This window comes from Rhinoderma darwinii (assembly GCF_050947455.1).
Source record: "Rhinoderma darwinii isolate aRhiDar2 chromosome 3 unlocalized genomic scaffold, aRhiDar2.hap1 SUPER_3_unloc_2, whole genome shotgun sequence".
Classification (NCBI taxonomy): Eukaryota; Metazoa; Chordata; class Amphibia; order Anura; family Rhinodermatidae; genus Rhinoderma; species Rhinoderma darwinii.
The window spans coordinates 1,523,849-1,540,898 of record NW_027461745.1 but is presented as its reverse complement, the minus strand read 5'-3'; the positions used below and the strand labels follow the sequence as shown (position 1 = coordinate 1,540,898).

The 17,050-nt window shown below is 48.0% G+C and overlaps 1 protein-coding gene across 3 annotated transcripts; it reads left to right on the top strand.

Moving 5' to 3' along the window:
- The first annotated feature begins 800 nt into the window (after positions 1–800).
- SLC12A9 (solute carrier family 12 member 9) lies at positions 801–13,450 on the top strand. 3 transcript variants are annotated; one of them, XM_075847369.1, is made up of 14 exons: positions 801–1,075; positions 2,239–2,445; positions 3,422–3,556; positions 4,325–4,456; positions 4,564–4,857; positions 5,649–5,756; positions 6,477–6,588; positions 6,724–6,881; positions 7,023–7,105; positions 7,611–7,735; positions 7,819–8,011; positions 9,036–9,210; positions 9,416–9,562; positions 9,735–13,450. In XM_075847369.1, the coding sequence occupies exons 2-14, from the start codon at positions 2,241–2,243 to the stop codon at positions 10,574–10,576; spliced, it is 2,709 nt and encodes a 902-aa protein (XP_075703484.1). In that variant the 5' UTR covers positions 801–1,075; positions 2,239–2,240; the 3' UTR covers positions 10,577–13,450. The 3 variants fall into 3 exon arrangements, with proteins under 3 accessions (XP_075703484.1, XP_075703485.1, XP_075703483.1); XM_075847370.1 differs by lacking the exon at positions 801–1,075 and adding an exon at positions 1,305–1,415; XM_075847368.1 differs by lacking the exon at positions 801–1,075 and adding an exon at positions 1,305–1,428.
- Positions 13,451–17,050: the final 3,600 nt, after the last annotated feature.

Here is a 17,050-nt window from a genome sequence, read left to right as displayed (position 1 = left end):
TGCAGGAGTATCAGGGCTGAGATTAGTAAAGGAGAATCAGGGTTGAGATCAGTGCAGGGGGCTCAGGGCTGAGATCAGTGCAGGAGGATCAGGGCTGAGATCAGTGCATGAGGATCAGGGCTGAGATCAGTGCAGGGGGCCCAGGGCTGAGTTCAGTACAGGGGGCTCAGGGCTGAGATCAGTACAGGGGCCCAGTGCGGAGATCAGTACAGGGGCCCAGGGCTGAGATCAGTACAGGGGGCTCAGGGCTGAGATCAGTGCAGGGGGATCAGGGGTGAGATCAGTGAAGGGGGCTCAGGGCTGAGATCAGTGCAGGAGGCTCAGGGCTGAGATCAGTGCAGGAGGATCAGGGCTGAGATCAGTGCAGGAGGATCAGGGCTGAGATCAGTGCAGGGGGCCCAGGGCTGAGATCAGTGCAGGAGGATCAGGGCTGAGATCAGTACAGGGGGCTCAGGGCTGAGATCACTGCAGGGGGCTCAGGGCTGAGATCAGTGCAGGAGGATCAGGGCTGAGATCAGTGCAGGAGGATCAGGGCTGAGATCAGTGCAGGAGGATCAGGGCTGAGATCAGTGCAGGAGGATCAGGGCTGAGATCAGTGCAGGAGGATCAGGGCTGAGATCAGTGCAGGAGGATCAGGGCTGAGATCAGTGCAGGAGGATCAGGGCTGAGATCAGTGCAGGGGGCTCAGGGCTGAGATCAGTGCAGGAGGATCAGGGCTGAGATCAGTGCAGGGGGCTCAGGGCTGAGATCAGTGCAGGAGGATCAGGGCTGAGATCAGTGCAGGGGGCTCAGATCAGTGCCGCTGGTGGAGGGTCATGAGGGAGATCGGAGGGTGAGGAGATGTTACTTCAGGGTCTCGGGGATGTTCATTATTCTTCTGCTCTTGATATTATGGGATGGTTCTGAGCTCTTTACATGTGACTGGATCGTCAGCAGAATATTGAGCAGATGACGGAAGACGCCGGATCACCATTATATCATCACACGGGGGCAGAATAAAAGCCGCACTAAGTAAGAGCCGCACAGAAGGAGACAGAGACAACATCTGATAACCATGGCAACAAAATAACACAGGGTCCGTGTTTGTTTATACATTTATACATAGTATCAGTGTGTTCAGGGATATTGATACATTGTATCCGTGCGTGTTTATACATTGTGTGCGGGGATATTGATACATTGTGTGGTTGTGGAGGTTTCTAGATCAGTGTAGCAGGGCGGTGGTGATGTAGCAGAGCTCTGTCATACACACTCCTCTATAAGGAGGGGGAGGGGGGTCACATGATCAGTCAGCTGATGAGGATGAGGAAGAGGGTGGCAGGGTGTGTGATGCTGTGTAGTTGCATTGTATATTGTATGAGTAGGAGAACTGTATATAGAACACATGTGACTGCGAACCTGTGATGTGGATATAGGTAATGTACAGGGGTGAGTATACATATATATAATGTAGAGACATGAGAGGTGTACAGTGCTGTGTATATATATATATAATGTAGAGACATGAGAGGTGTACAGTGCTGTGTATATATATATATATATAATGTAGAGACATGAGAGGTGTACAGTGCTGTGTATATATATATATATATATATATAATGTAGAGACATGAGAGGTGTACAGTGCTGTGTATATATATATATATATATAATGTAGAGACATGAGAGGTGTACAGTGCTCTATACATATATATAATGTAGAGACATGAGAGGTGTACAGTGCTGTGTATATATATATATAATGTAGAGACATGAGAGGTGTACAGTGCTGTGTATATATATATATATATAATGTAGAGACATGAGAGGTGTACAGTGCTGTGTATATATATATATAATGTAGAGACATGAGAGGTGTACAGTGCTGTGTATATATATATATATATATAATGTAGAGACATGAGAGGTGTACAGTGCTGTGTATATATATATAATGTAGAGACATGAGAGGTGTAGTGTGTGTATATATATAATGTAGAGACATGAGAGGTGTACAGTGCTGTGTATATATATATAATGTAGAGACATGAGAGGTGTAGTGTGTGTGTGTGTGTATATATATATATATATATATATATATGTGACTCTGGGGAGTGTACAGTGCTGTGTGTGTGTATATATAAGTGACTCTGGGGAGTGTACAGTGCTGTGTGTGTGTGTGTGTGTATATATATATGTCACTCGGGGAGTGTACAGCCCTGAGTATATTTCCGGCTGACACTTTATTCTTCTCCGCAGTGATGTCATCAGAAAGTTCTCCCCTCCTCCACTATCGCCTCTTCAGTGTTTCGGACGGGGAGTTGGGAGCAACCACCTCCACCCTCTGCGATGCTGAGACCACCATGGTGGGCACCGGTCCGGCACCCCGCAAGCTCTCCACTTTCTTCGGAGTTGTTGTCCCCACCGTCCTCTCCATGTTCAGCATTGTAGTGTTCATGAGAATCGGTGAGTGGGCGGGGCTTACACCCAGGCGGCTGCGAGAAACTTTCTGATCTATTCATAGAAAAGAATGATTAACGTTTAAACAGTCGTTACGCCAATTCTAGGCGTATAAATGGCGTATAATTTGCTGTCACGCCGACCCCCTTCCTCAGTACAGTCCTGTGTGCGCGTCATGTCCGCCTCGTCTAGACCCTGCGGCCGCACACAATGGCCGCCGCTGTCCTCCGCCGCTGTCCTCCGCCGCTGGTCGCACGTGTTTCCGGTTTGTGACGCTCTTGATCTGATCACTGCATCATTGATTTTTCTGGTCGGTCAAAAGAGATTTTTTGTTTTATTAAAGACTGAAGGTCTCATCATACACTGATCCCGGGACACACGGACGGTCTCATCATACACTGACCCCGGGACACACGGACGGTCTCATCATACACTGACCCCGGGACACACGGACGGTCTCATCATACACTGACCCCGGGACACACGGACGGCCTCTCCTCATACACTGACCCCGGGACACACGGACGGCCTCTCCTCATACACTGACCCCGGGACACACGGACGGCCTCTCCTCATACACTGACCCCGGGACACACGGGCGGCCTCTCCTCATACACTGACCCCGGGACACACGGGCGGCCTCTCCTCATACACTGACCCCGGGACACACGGACGGCCTCTCCTCATACACTGACCCCGGGACACACGGACGGCCTCTCCTCATACACTGACCCCGGGACACACGGACGGCCTCTCCTCATACACTGACCCCGGGACACACGGACGGCCTCTCCTCATACACTGACCCCGGGACACACGGACGGCCTCTCCTCATACACTGACCCCGGGACACACGGACGGCCTCTCCTCATACAGGGATATTTTCTGTTTGTTAAAATCTTTTTTTCGTTGATTTATTTGTAAACCTACAATGTTAGAATTGGCGCGCTCAGGATGTGTTTTCTACTTTCTCCTTCCTCAGGTTTTGTGGTGGGTCATGCCGGTCTCCTGCAGTCTCTTCTCATGCTGTTTGTAGCATACTCCATCATCTGGTTGACGGTTCTCAGCGTTTGCGCCATTTCTACTAATGGGGCAGTCCAAGGTGGCGGAGCGTACTGTATCCTTTTATGAGATGACGGTGTGTCCACGCGGGTTGTCACATTATTAACCAATACATGGGGACTGGGAAAATAAAGAGGATTAGAAAAACATGGCTGCCTTCTTCTACAACCCGCTATTCCCCATTGTTATGAATGAGCTGCAGTACCACACACAAACTGTATACAGGTGTGGCGCTGTTTTAGGAAGAAAGCAGCCATGTTTTTCTAACCCCTATAAATTATTAGTTTACCCAATCCGTAGGTTTATCCATTTGGCGTGTCTCCGTAGAAGCTGGGGGTCACCGGCTGGGTCCTCCCCGGGAGCAGTCAGACATTTCCTACACCCTGTGTAGATTTTCAGGATATTCGTATTTCTCAACCCCATTTATTCAACTTTCCAGTCCAGATACAGGTCCATAGAGAACATTGTTAGGGGTCAGGGAGCTGAGACCCCCATCGGATGTGTTCATCATAGAGATCACGATCGAATGGTGATCAATCGTGACCGACGTGTTGGGGGACTTTAGAAATTTTTAGGTAATTTTATTTTTGGGAATCTCCTAACAAATGGATCCAGACAGACCTTGAGCTCCATGGTTATCCTCTACGTAGTCAACCTTTCAGGCTGTGATATTCTGGCTTAACCCCACTCACTTCAATGGAACTGAGCTGCAATACCAGATGCAACCCATGGACTTGTGTGGCGCTGTTTTTGGAAGAACCTATACCAGTCTCCGGACCTGTTTCCACCAATAATTAAGTATTTTTTCCTTGACCTCCGCCAGTTATGATTTCAAGGACCCTTGGCCCAGAGTTTGGTGGCAGCATTGGACTCATGTTCTACTTGGCCAACGTGTGCGCCTGTGGAGTTTATGTTCTAGGTCTGGTGGAGGGGGTTCTGGATATCTTCGGGAGAGGTCAGTTATGTCATTGATTTCATCTTCCCTCCCATTGTTTCCCCTCGTATTTGTCTTTTTCCCTTTTTTAGTGTTTACGTAACCGATCCTCTCTCCGGTCCCTCCAGACTCATCCGGTCCCACCGATCCTCTGCGATCCCTACCCCAGGGTTATGGATACAACTTCCTGTACGCTAGCGTGGTGCTCCTGCTTTGTCTGTCCGTCTGTCTGGTTGGAGCTTCCATCTATTCCCAAGCGGCTTTCTTCATCTTTATTCTGGTCACCTTGGTCCTTTTGTCCATTTTAATCAGTTTTTTAGCGGTCGGGCCACGCCACATCACTATTCGCCATGGAGGGAATTTAACGCTGATCGGAGAGTATACCGGAATCAACCATACCACTCTACATAACAACTTACAAGGTGAGCGGTGCGTCTAGGGGCCAAGTATCCCGAGGTCCTCCGACTGGTCAGAATCTTCTGACTGCACTGGGGTCAACGTGATGGTTTGGGTGGGCAGAAGATAAAGATGGAAGCCGTTTTGGACTCCCTACTCCTTAGAAGGGTCTCTTGACAATAAGTTGATCACAAAGGGCCCCTCCTGCTGGGACCTTCAGCGATCGATCAGCTGTAGGGAAACCTGGCGGTAAGTGTTCAGTTGCTCTGCAGCGCCCCCACAGGAGAAATTAATTATTACACTATGTCCAATTATATCAATGTGCTGCCTGTGTAATGCAGGACAGGACCGAGTAAGAGAACACTCCCCACTCTGACCAAGAGAATGAGGACCCCCTTTTTTAATTCTGATTTCCATTATAGGGTAAATGAAAATGGGATTTCCACCGCTTTATAGGGGTATTCCCATATGTGACATTTATATCATAAACATAGGACATGGCTCCGGAAATAGCTGAGCTCACTGGCTATGCTGTTTCTGTAACTATCGGAAACAGCGGAGCAAAATGCACTTGGCTGTTTCCGGAGAACCTGGCCACCTTGTTCGGCAATGGCTGGAGCCCAGCAGCAGAGGGTAGGTCAGGGGTCAGTGGGACCTGTTCTAGAGGTAGATGCGGGTTTCAGAGGTGGGACGGGCATCTATCGGAGATGTATGGCATGTCCTGTGGACGTACCATAAATGTCCGAGATGGGAATACTCCCTTTTAATCACTTGACTGCTTGTACCTTGCTCATCTCTCTCCTTCATTTCTCAATAGCGGACTACTCCCTGGATTATACCACCGGAAACCTCATGAATTTCGCCACCGTCTTTGCTGTCATGTTTAATGGATGCACCGGTATTATGGCTGGATGTAATATGTCTGGTAAGACTATAAACACCTCCATCTTCTCCTGACCTTCTCTGCAGATGTCCCTACCATACGTTACCTTCCTGGTCATCGTTTTCGTCATTGTTAAAGACTCCTTGTACTAGGATGTAGGGTTACGGCACTAAGTCTACACAATGGGGGGGGGAGCAAAGTCAGAATTCTCGAGGACCAGTCTTGAAGGAAAGCTTGTGACCCAGTGATCCGACCCATCTCAACCAGTCACTATTTCCCCATCGATAACTGTTAGATGGAGGTGGTTTGGATGTCCATGGTCATGATGTTTACGAATGATCAACTTGACCAGATGGAGTAACATCTAATGTCTACGGCATGGTCACGTTGGGTTGGGTTGCTCACTAACTAGTGTAGGCTTTGGTTGCTTTTAGTCCAGAAAATGGCCAATTTAAAGTGACGAGAGGACACGTCCCATGATTCGTAGATGTCCTTCTAAGATTGACTCCGAAAATGGAGATCTCCATTGGTTATTTTTACGTCCAGGCCAATGAGACCAAGTGTATGTGAGGCTGAAGAGTGTGTAGTCTCCAGTTCAGGGTGCTGCTTGATACCAGAACTAGAGATCAACCAGAGCATGGGGATCAGGGAGTTACAATAATGGGAATCCATGTCATCGAGATCGGTAGATTCTCAAGAAGCCCATGAATGCTCCAGCCACGTCCTCCAAGTTCCTAAGTGTCGTCTTGTTTCTTTTTGCAGGGGAGCTTAAGCAGCCCAGCCGCGCCATTCCTATCGGAACTATCATCGCCGTGGTCATCACGTTCTTCGTCTATCTGATCCTCTTCATCCTCACGGCTTTCACCTGTGACAGGTCTGTAATACTTTGCTGCCATTCTTCATTGCTGATGACCAGGAGCTCCATACTGCCCAAAAACGAGCATTGCCGATGGAGATCAGTCCGTACCTGCAAAGAAATAAGAGTCTTGGTCTTTCTCCCTCTTGTCAGGACTTTACTGAGGGAAGATTATGGATTCTTCCGACCCATCAATTTCTGGCCTCCGTTTGTCCTGATTGGAGTCTACGCCACCTCCCTGTCGGCCTCCATGAGCACTCTTATTGGGGCATCTCGCATCTTGCACGCTCTCGCCAAGGATGACCTTTTTGGTGAGATGTTGATACTTTTTTTTTTTTCTTTCATAGGAGATCCTTAATATTTGGTTTGACAAGTTGCATCTCAAGTTCTCTGGATTCTTCATCTGTCAATGTGCCTCCTCCTGTCCATCTCACTTTTTGTGTCTTTTCCAGGATTTCTCCTCGCTCCTGCAAAGCTCGTTTCGAAGGGAGGCAATCCGTGGGGAGCGGTGGTGTATACCTGGGCCCTGGTGCAGGTTAGATCTGTTCTTTGGATACCTCTGTATAATGATAGTGGTGACCAACCGGCGTCCCCATATCTGCATGATGTCCTCTATAACCTCAACTGTGACTTCAGGTCCGTTAAAAGGGAATAATAGGGGCTCGGACTCCCCTCTAGTAATCATTGTCAATGCAGATCCATTACCGATTACCAAAAACTTTCCATTGATCTTCCATGTTTTTAGATCTGGTTCACATACAATAAATACTCTGAGGTCAATTCCATGTCAACATTTTTGGGAACTTACCAGATCAACTTCAAAAACCGAGAACCTATTATGATGGACAACCCCTTAGGGCACCCGAGTTTGGGCAGATGTCTCCAGGTCAATGAGACCTCTGTAGATCTATGGCCGCTGTAAACCTGGTCCCTCCTGATCTGAGGAGCATTTTTTTTTTTTTTTATATTTTTCTTGTGTATATGGCGGAAATATTGGGAACAATGGTCAATGTCATGATCATAATGACTCTTCTTCTCAGCTGGTTCTGCTGGCCGGAAAGTTGAACACGATTGCTGGAATAGTGACGGTTTTCTACCTCATGGCATATGCAGCGATAGACCTGGCCTGCCTGGCACTCGAATGGGCATCTGCTCCCAACTTCCGGTGAGTGTCGGACCTGTAACTTCTTGTTGAGTTTTGTTATTTTCGTGTTTAACTTTGTGTTGTTTTTTGGTTATTCGGTACAGACCTACGTTCCGTCTCTTCTCCTGGCATACCAGCCTACTGGGCATCTTGAGTTGTCTGGTGATGATGTTTCTCATTAACCCAGCTTATGCCTCCGGTAGCATCGTCCTACTTCTCCTTCTGCTAGGATTTATTCACTTCAGGAGTAGCAGCAGCAGTTGGGGCTACATCAGCCAGGCCCTTATTTTCCACCAGGTGAGAACTGGCAGAGTAACACCGGCCATAGTGTAAAGGTGTAGGCATATGGGACTGGAGTGAGACACCATAGAGAAGTGGAAGATACATCATTAAAAGGATAGTGCACAGATAAGTAGAGGGGACCACACTATTGAGAATCGTAATGTGGAGATAGAAAATAGAAACGAGAGAAGGTCCTCCATGGAGAATGATACCGGCAAAATAGATGGTAGTAGGAGGACTCGCCAAGAAGATTGATGGTGTGGAGATATCCTAGTGTCTCATTAATCTAATAGTGATGAGGTAGAAGAACGAGACATGAGGAGGTCCATCATGAAGAATGATAGTGATGAGGTGGGTTAATGACGCATGAGGAGGTCCACCATGTAGATTGATAGTGATGAGGTGGAAGAACAAGACGTGAGGAGGTCTACCATGAAGAATGATAGCGATGAGGTAGATTAAAAAAGACACGAGGAGGCCCATAATGAACTATAATAGTGTGGAGTTATATTAATGAGACATGAGGAGGTCCAACGTGAAGAATGATAGTGAAGAAGTGAAAGAATAAGACCTGAGAAGACCCATTATGAAGAATGTTGGTGTTCAGTTATATTAATGAGACCTGGCGAGATCCACCATGAAGAATGATGATGTTTAGGTAGATTCTTGAAACATGAGTAGGTCCACCATGAAGAGTGATGATGTTTAGGTAGATTATTGTGAGATGAGGAGGCCCTCCATGAAGAATGATAGTGATGAAATGGAAGAACAAGACATAAGATGACCCATCATGAAGATTGATGGTGTTTAGGTAGATTCTTGAAACCTGAGGAGGTCCACCATGAAGAATGATGGTGTTGAGGTAGATTATTGAGACAGGGGGAGGTTCCACCATGAACAATGACATAACCTAAAGGAGGATAATGTAGAGGTGGAGATGGGACACACTATGACGAGTGATCATCTAGAGGTAGAGGAAAGAGGCAGTGGGCATTTTATCCTTTTATTTTCACTCACCGCTAGTCTTCTTCCTCACCAGGTTAGGAAATATCTACTACTTTTGGATGTTCGCAAGGAACATGTGAAGTTCTGGAGGCCACAAATACTTCTCATGGTGTCAAACCCGCGAACCGCCTGCCAACTCATCAAGTTCATTAACGATCTGAAGAAAGGAGGACTATTCATCATGGGTCACGTTGAAACTGGAGATCTTGGTGAGATGATGTCATTCTTGTTAGCAGGGCCTTGGGCACCACTGATCTGATGGGTGTTATATCAGAAACTCGTTTTAGCAGGATAGGGGGTCTGGTATGATGGGTGGTCCAGTATTGGCCATTAGGAGTTGACATTTGTGAAGTACTGGCCATACATCATGCCTTCTGGATGTATCTCACTGGGTTCCTCTTCTTCCTCCCTCAGATATGCTTCCGTCTGACCCAGTTCAGGCACATTACAGCTTCTGGCTGAGTCTGGTGGATAAACTAAATGTCAAAGCTTTTGTGGATTTGACCTTGAGTCCAACCGTACGGCACGGAACCCAACAGCTTCTCCGCATCACCGGGCTTGGTATGTTCCATCCTATATGCCATAAATGTACACAACCACCCACATGACACTACTGACCGAAGCCCAGTCACCGTGTACCCTAAATGTGTCCATTGGTTTCCAGTAGTGACCTCACACCCCGCTCGTCACCTCCGTCCTGTATCTCCTGACCCTTCCATTTCTCCCGTTCTAGGAGGTATGAAGCCAAACACATTGGTCCTCGGGTTCTACGATGATGCCACCCCAGAAGATTACTTTCTGCAGGACTCCGCATTCACCCCTGGTCTCTCTCCAAATGACGACCCCTTCGGTGTAGATGCCACTTCCTTGCAAGCTCATTTTCCACCCGTTCGAAGTCCGGAGACCCCTCACCATCTCGTGCCTAAGGAATACGTTGCCATCATCTGCGATGCTCTGAAGATGCATAAGAACATCGTCTTGGCACGGGGATTCCCCTCCCTGGAAAGACCGGGAACTTCCAGCTCTAGTTCCGCCTTGTACATTGACGTGTGGCCCTTGGACCTCCTTCGCCCCCAGGCTTCTGCATACGTGGACGTCTGCAGTCTATTTTTGCTACAAATGGCGTGCATCCTCAACATGGCCGCCTCCTGGCGCCGATACCAGCTGCGTGTCTTTCTCTGCGTGGAGTCAGGTGGCGGCGGCGGCAGCAGCAGCGGCAACAAAGGTTTGTTAGCGGCAGAAATCAAGTTCCGGGAGTTGCTGATCAAATTGCGCATCCGAGCTGCCATCCGCGTGGTGGACTGGGATAGAGTGGCGGTGCTACGGGGGCAAGGTGGAGAACATTCAGGCCTAACTCGTGAGCCCATCTCTGTGGAGTATCTAAGAGCGGCCAACCAGGCGGTGCTGGAGGACGGCGGCACGGAGTCCGCTGTGCGGTTCTTCTACCTCCCTCGGCCTCCCGCAGACCCCGCTCTCCATGAACGTTACTTAGAGGAACTGGACACCCTGACGGACGGGCTGGGCCCCACACTCTTGATCCACGGCCTGACGCCCGTCACCTGCACTGAGCTCTGATGGACTCACCGGACCCCAGACTGTGACCTAGAGGTCCTGCGTCCGCCACTCCTGCAGCCGCCTCCTCATGAACCTTCTTCAGGAGAGCACGTTCTAGATCCTTCTAGCGCAATAATGATCCACGTTTTTCAATTCCACTTGCACCCCCATCATCCATAGCAGGGTGCAGATCCTTCCCAGAATCCTTTGCGGAGTCCCAATGCTCATCCGATGGGTGTGACCGTAGGTATCGCGCTCCATTGCGGGCATACGGTAGGACTTGTAGGTGCGCGGATCAATGTGTCTAATCCACCTACGACGGGCGTATTGCCGCCTCCACTGGCGAGTAGATAGTGAATTGGCGCAGCGTTCCGCTCGTCTCTAACATTAGGGCGTCCTCTTATCCGTTTTCTACTCTTTACTAACCGCGTTTTTAAGTATTTTTTTTCGCACTTTACACAGAATGGTTTTTCTGGTTTCTGCTCAGTCATTGGTTGAAGGTCGGACTGGGTGGAGACTTTTGCAAATATATATATAATTTTTTTTTATTTTTTTTCTATGGAGGGCAGATAACGGGCGAGGCGGCGGCACTACCCAGGAGTTTTGCGGTTTTATTTATTTTGGGTTGAACAGTTATGTCACCGGTTACATCTACCTATGATGTGCAGTAGCGCTACTGACCCTGGGGTACATCCTTCTCCAGTCACATCCAGAGCTGCAGTTACAAATAAACTCTTCCATTACGTCACATTCCAGTCACATCTGAATCACAATTGTACTGCTCTGTAATGTTTTGCACTCCAATCACATCCTGAGCTGTAGTCACAATTCTAAAGTAACATCATATATTTAATGATGTCTTCTACTCCAGTCACAGCCAAAGCTCCACTCACAATTCCACTTTTCTATTAGATCTCACATTCCATTCACATCCAGAGCTGCATTTACAATTTTATGGCTGTTATGTCACTCCATTCACAGCCAAAGCTGCACCAAAATTCTACTGTTCTAATATTGATCATGTCTTACACTCCAATCCCAGCAAGAGCTACATTAGCCATTCCTCTTGCAGCCACCTGCAATCTCATAGCACCTTAAGAATGGACACCCCTCTATATGCTCAGCTGAGCTCCCACAATTCACTTTGATGACTACTGAGGTATAAGCACTAAATCTCCCACAATGCTTTACAGCATGCTCTGTAGTGGATCTGTAAACTAGCAGTGGGCAGCAGGTGTGGTGAGATGATGCCGCCTGAGGGTTAACAGAGATGCAGCAGAATTCTGAGAACCGCCGGGTCCCTTATAGTCTGCTGCTCTGGTCTTCCATGTGGCGCTCTCTGGGTTGTCAGCCCCGTTCCCAGAATACTCTAGTCTAGGGGGAGGGGGGGGGGGGGTTCAGGCTGGATAGCGCTCAGTCCAACCCTAGTTTCTGAACATTGACAAAGATGACTGACAGGGTCACGTGACCTGGAACCACTGGTATCTTTTTCCGCTTCTTGTATTTACGCACAAGGAGAACGTTTCTCCTCCATGTTAATATTGTACGTGTCTCCGTCCGGCCCCTGGACCTCCTCCCTCCCCCCGCTCCAATCTCTATAACCGGCAAGTTTATTTTTTGCTGTTAACTTGAGCAGGAGCGTGGGAACAAAGTTGTCAGGCCTTGCTTGCCCTGACCTGCAGCCTGAACGTGGGAAAAAAGTTGTCAGGCCTTGCTGCTTTTTGTTTCTCTGGAGCGGTCTAGGTTCGGTTGTGTCTGTAGGACTCTCTTGGGTTCTGCAGAACTTATAATATTCCAGATGCAGATCATGACAACCCTATTCCCAGGCTGCTACTGCAGAGAAGTGGGGGGCGCTATACACCCAGCTTCTGCCATGTATCCTGATCACCTGTCAGATCCAGTACACTGTGCATGTAGAACTGCTGCTTATTCTGACTAGGATTCTATGTGTGCCCCAACCTCCAGAGGCTGCTGTAAAGCCGACAGAGCTGCAGCATTGTCCACATGAGCGGTCAAGTTATAATATCCAAGGTCTGACTGGATTTATGACTCGAGAAATAATATGAACCCCGGATGTAGTTACAATATTTTTTTGTTATATCCTATCTAATACTCGGAACACAACCAGAGCTGCACTCCCAATACTGTCATTACATCGTCTAGTTCTGCAATCACATCCAGAGCTGTATTTTTAATCCTCCCGTTACACAATGTTTTACATCCAAGGTTTCGTTCACAATTCTCTTGTTGCACTGTCTTCTACTGTGGTCGCATCTAAAGCTGCGTTCACAATTCTGCTTTTACATTACTTCACGGCTTCCCTCAAAGTTCTGCTGCGGTGACCGCCAACCTCCAACACCTGAGCTGCTTTGTACTCTGGGAGATGTGTTTTCTATGGACTGCAGCACGGCCTAATCATTGCATTCGCAGATCGGTGAGGTCCTGGTGCCTGAGAGCTAACAGGAATCCAGCAGAATTGTCAACGCTCTTCTCGTCGTGACTGAAGTGCAAGACCTGATGTAATACTAGCATTTGTGACTGCAGCTTTGGATGTGACTAGTAGAAGACATGAAGTAATACTAGAATTGTGGCTGCAGCTCTGGATGTGACTGGAGTATAAAATGTAATGTAACGCAGCGCTATATCGAGATCGCTTTCCGTTATCTTCTGACACCGCCTTGGACTTGCTGCCTATGTATCGGAGGCCCGGGGGCGGTGCTTGCGGACGGTTAGTGCCTTCTTGTCTAAGTTTCTGCCTTGGAGCCTCGATGATACAGAAAGGGGGAGGGGTTAATCCCAGGTCGTTACCGTTCTTGTTGTTTTTTTTTTTTAACCTGTGTTTTTTTTTTAATGTAACGATTTTGACACTTAATAAAAAAAATAAGAAAAATAAAAGTACGAGTCGTGATTGCTGCGTCATCGACAACTATAACGTGCGCGCCAACGCGGCGCGAGAAGTCGATGAAAATCTTGTGTGTCATTCTCCTAGTCCGTTCCTCCAAAAGGAAATCCACGGCGACCTGTGACCGCGCCTTTCCTGGGGCTCTTCCCCCTCCCCCCACCTCTGTCTTAATTCAGGTGGATCTCGACTGCTTTTTGTGTAGGTCGTGAGACACTGCACCTGTAGGAAAGATGCCTCCTGATTGGCTGGAGACTTCACCCACTTAGAAAGAAGAATATATTTCTAATTAAAGGGATTGTCCAGGATTAGGAAAAAAAAGTTCTCTGCCCACAGGCTGCATCTGGCATTGCAGTTCAGCCCTATTCACGTGTAAGAGGAAGATCTGCAATACCAGACGTGGCGCTATTTCTGAAAAAAAAAAAGCTATCCCTTTTTTAAAAAAAAATCGAATTCTAGGCAATCCCTTTAAGAGCGAATGTGTCGTTGTTTTATTATTCGGGAGGAGGGGGATGCAGCTGCAGCTTTTATCTTCGTATGTGAGACTATGCTGTGAGAGGGAGGAGGGGACTGCAGCTTGTAGCCTAGTATGTGAGACTGCATGCTGTGAGAGGGAGGAGGGAAGTGCAGCTGCAGCTTGTATCTTAGTATCTGAGACTGCATGCTGTGAGAGGGAGGAGGGAAGTGCAGCTGCAGCTTGTATCTTAGTATGTGAGACTGCTGAGAGATTATCAAGGACATTAAAGATCAGGCCGCACAGCTGGTGCCCATATCTGGATGTCAAGCGGTAATCTGCAGAGAATACGTTCTGCCCACCAACCATCCAATCACATCTGCCCAACCCGTCCTCCCCCCGAGGTCCGCAGACTGATACCCTCCCCACATGGAAACATGGAACCCCCTAATCAGGGTAAACCTGGGCAGATGCCAAAGGCTCATCGAGCTCTGAGGAACCATGGCCATCTGGGTTAACATCTACTACATTACGTGTACTCAGAGAGTTATCACTGTGTTATCTGTGGTGTTACATAGGACTGCAGGTAATATCTACTACATTATCTGCGCTCAGAGTTATCACTGTGTTATCTGTGGTGTTACATAGGACTGCAAGTAACATCTACTACATTATCTGTACTCAGAGGGTTATCACTGTGTGTTATCTGTGGTGTTACATAGGACTGCAGGTAACATCTACTACATTATCTGTACTCAGAGAGTTATCACTGTGTTATCTGTGGTGTTACATAGGACTGCAGGTAACACTACTACATTATCTGTAATCAGAGAGTTATCACTGTGTTATCACTGGTGTTACATAGGACTGCAGGTAACACTACTACATTATCTGTACTCAGAGAGTTATCACTGTGTTATCTGTGGTGTTACAGTTTAGGCAGTATAGTTTATAGGGAGCACTCTGCTGGCAGTATAGTTTATACGGGGCACTCTGCTGGCAGTATAGTTTATAGGGGGCACTCTGCTGGCAGTATAGTTTATAGGGAGCACTCTGCTGGCAGTATAGTTTATACGGGGCACTCTGCTGGCAGTATAGTTTATAGGGGGCACTCTGCTGGCAGTATAGTTTATACGGGGCACTCTGCTGGCAGTAAAGTTTATACGGGGCACTCTGCTGGCAGTATAGTTTATACGGGGCACTCTGCTGGCAGTATAGTTTATAGGGAGCACTCTGCTGGCAGTATAGTTTATACGGGGCACTCTGCTGGCAGTATAGTTTATAGGGGGCACTCTGCTGGCAGTATAGTTTATACGAGGCACTCTGCTGGCAGTATAGTTTATAGGGGGCACTCTGCTGGCAGTATAGTTTATACGGGGCACTCTGCTGGCAGTATAGTTTATAGGGGGCACTCTGCTGGCAGTATTGTTTATAGGGAGCACTCTGCTGGCAGTATAGTTTATACGGGGCACTCTGCTGGCAGTATAGTTTATACGGGGCACTCTGCTGGCAGTATAGTTTATACGGGGCACTCTGCTGGCAGTATAGTTTATAGGGGGCACTCTGCTGGCAGTATAGTTTTGTGGGGGCACTCTGCTGGCAGTATAGTTTATACGGGGCACTCTGCTGGCAGTATAGTTTATACGGGGCACTCTGCTGGCAGTATAGTTTATACGGGGCACTCTGCTGGCAGTATAGTTTATAGGGGGCACTCTGCTGGCAGTATAGTTTTGTGGGGGCACTCTGCTGGCAGTATAGTTTATACGGGGCACTCTGCTGGCAGTATAGTTTATAGGGAGCACTCTGCTGGCAGTATAGTTTATACGGGGCACTCTGCTGGCAGTATAGTTTATAGGGGGCACTCTGCTGGCAGTATAGTTTATAGGGGGCACACTGCTGGCAGTATTGTTTATAGGGGGCACTCTGCTGGCAGTATTGTTTATAGGGAGCACTCTGCTGGCAGTATAGTTTATACGGGGCACTCTGCTGGCAGTATAGTTTATAGGGAGCACTCTGCTGGCAGTATAGTTTATACGGGGCACTCTGCTGGCAGTATAGTTTATAGGGAGCACTCTGCTGGCAGTATAGTTTATACGGGGCACTCTGCTGGCAGTATAGTTTATACGGGGCACTCTGCTGGCAGTATAGTTTATAGAGAGCACTCTGCTGGCAGTATAGTTTATAGGGAGCACTCTGCTGGCAGTATAGTTTATAGGGAGCACTCTGCTGGCAGTATAGTTTATAGGGGCACTCTGCTGGCAGTATAGTTTGTACGGGGCACTCTGCTGGCAGTATAGTTTATACGGGGCACTCTGCTGGCAGTATAGTTTATACGGGGCACTCTGCTGGCAGTATAGTTTATAGGGAGCACTCTGCTGGCAGTATAGTTTATACGGGGCACTCTGCTGGCAGTATAGTTTATACGGGGCACTCTGCTGGCAGTATAGTTTATAGGGAGCACTCTGCTGGCAGTATAGTTTATACGGGGCACTCTGCTGGCAGTATAGTTTATACGGGGCACTCTGCTGGCAGTATAGTTTATAGGGGGCACTCTGCTGGCAGTATAGTTTATACGGGGCACTCTGCTGGCAGTATAGTTTATAGGGGGCACTCTGCTGGCAGTATAGTTTATAGGGGGCACTCTGCTGGCAGTATAGTTTATAGGGGCACTCTGCTGGCAGTATAGCTTATACGGGGCACTCTGCTGGCAGTATAGTTTATAGGGAGCACTCTGCTGGCAGTATAGTTTTGTGGGGGCACTCTGCTGGCAGTATAGTTTATACGGGGCACTCTGCTGGCAGTATAGTTTATAGGGAGCACTCTGCTGGCAGTATAGTTTTGTGGGGGCACTCTGGCAGTATAGTTTATAGGGAGCACTCTGCTGGCAGTATAGTTTATAGGGGGCACTCTGCTGGCAGTTTTGTTTATAGGGGGCACTCTGCTGGCAGTATTGTTTATAGGGGGCACTCTGCTGGCAGTATTGTTTATAGGGGGCACTCTGCTGGCAGTATTGTTTATAGGGAGCACTCTGCTGGCAGTATTGTTTATACGGGGCACTCTGCTGGCATTATAGTTTATAGGGGGCACTCTGCTGGCAGTATAGTTTATAGGGGGCACTCTGCTGGCAGTATAGTTTATACGG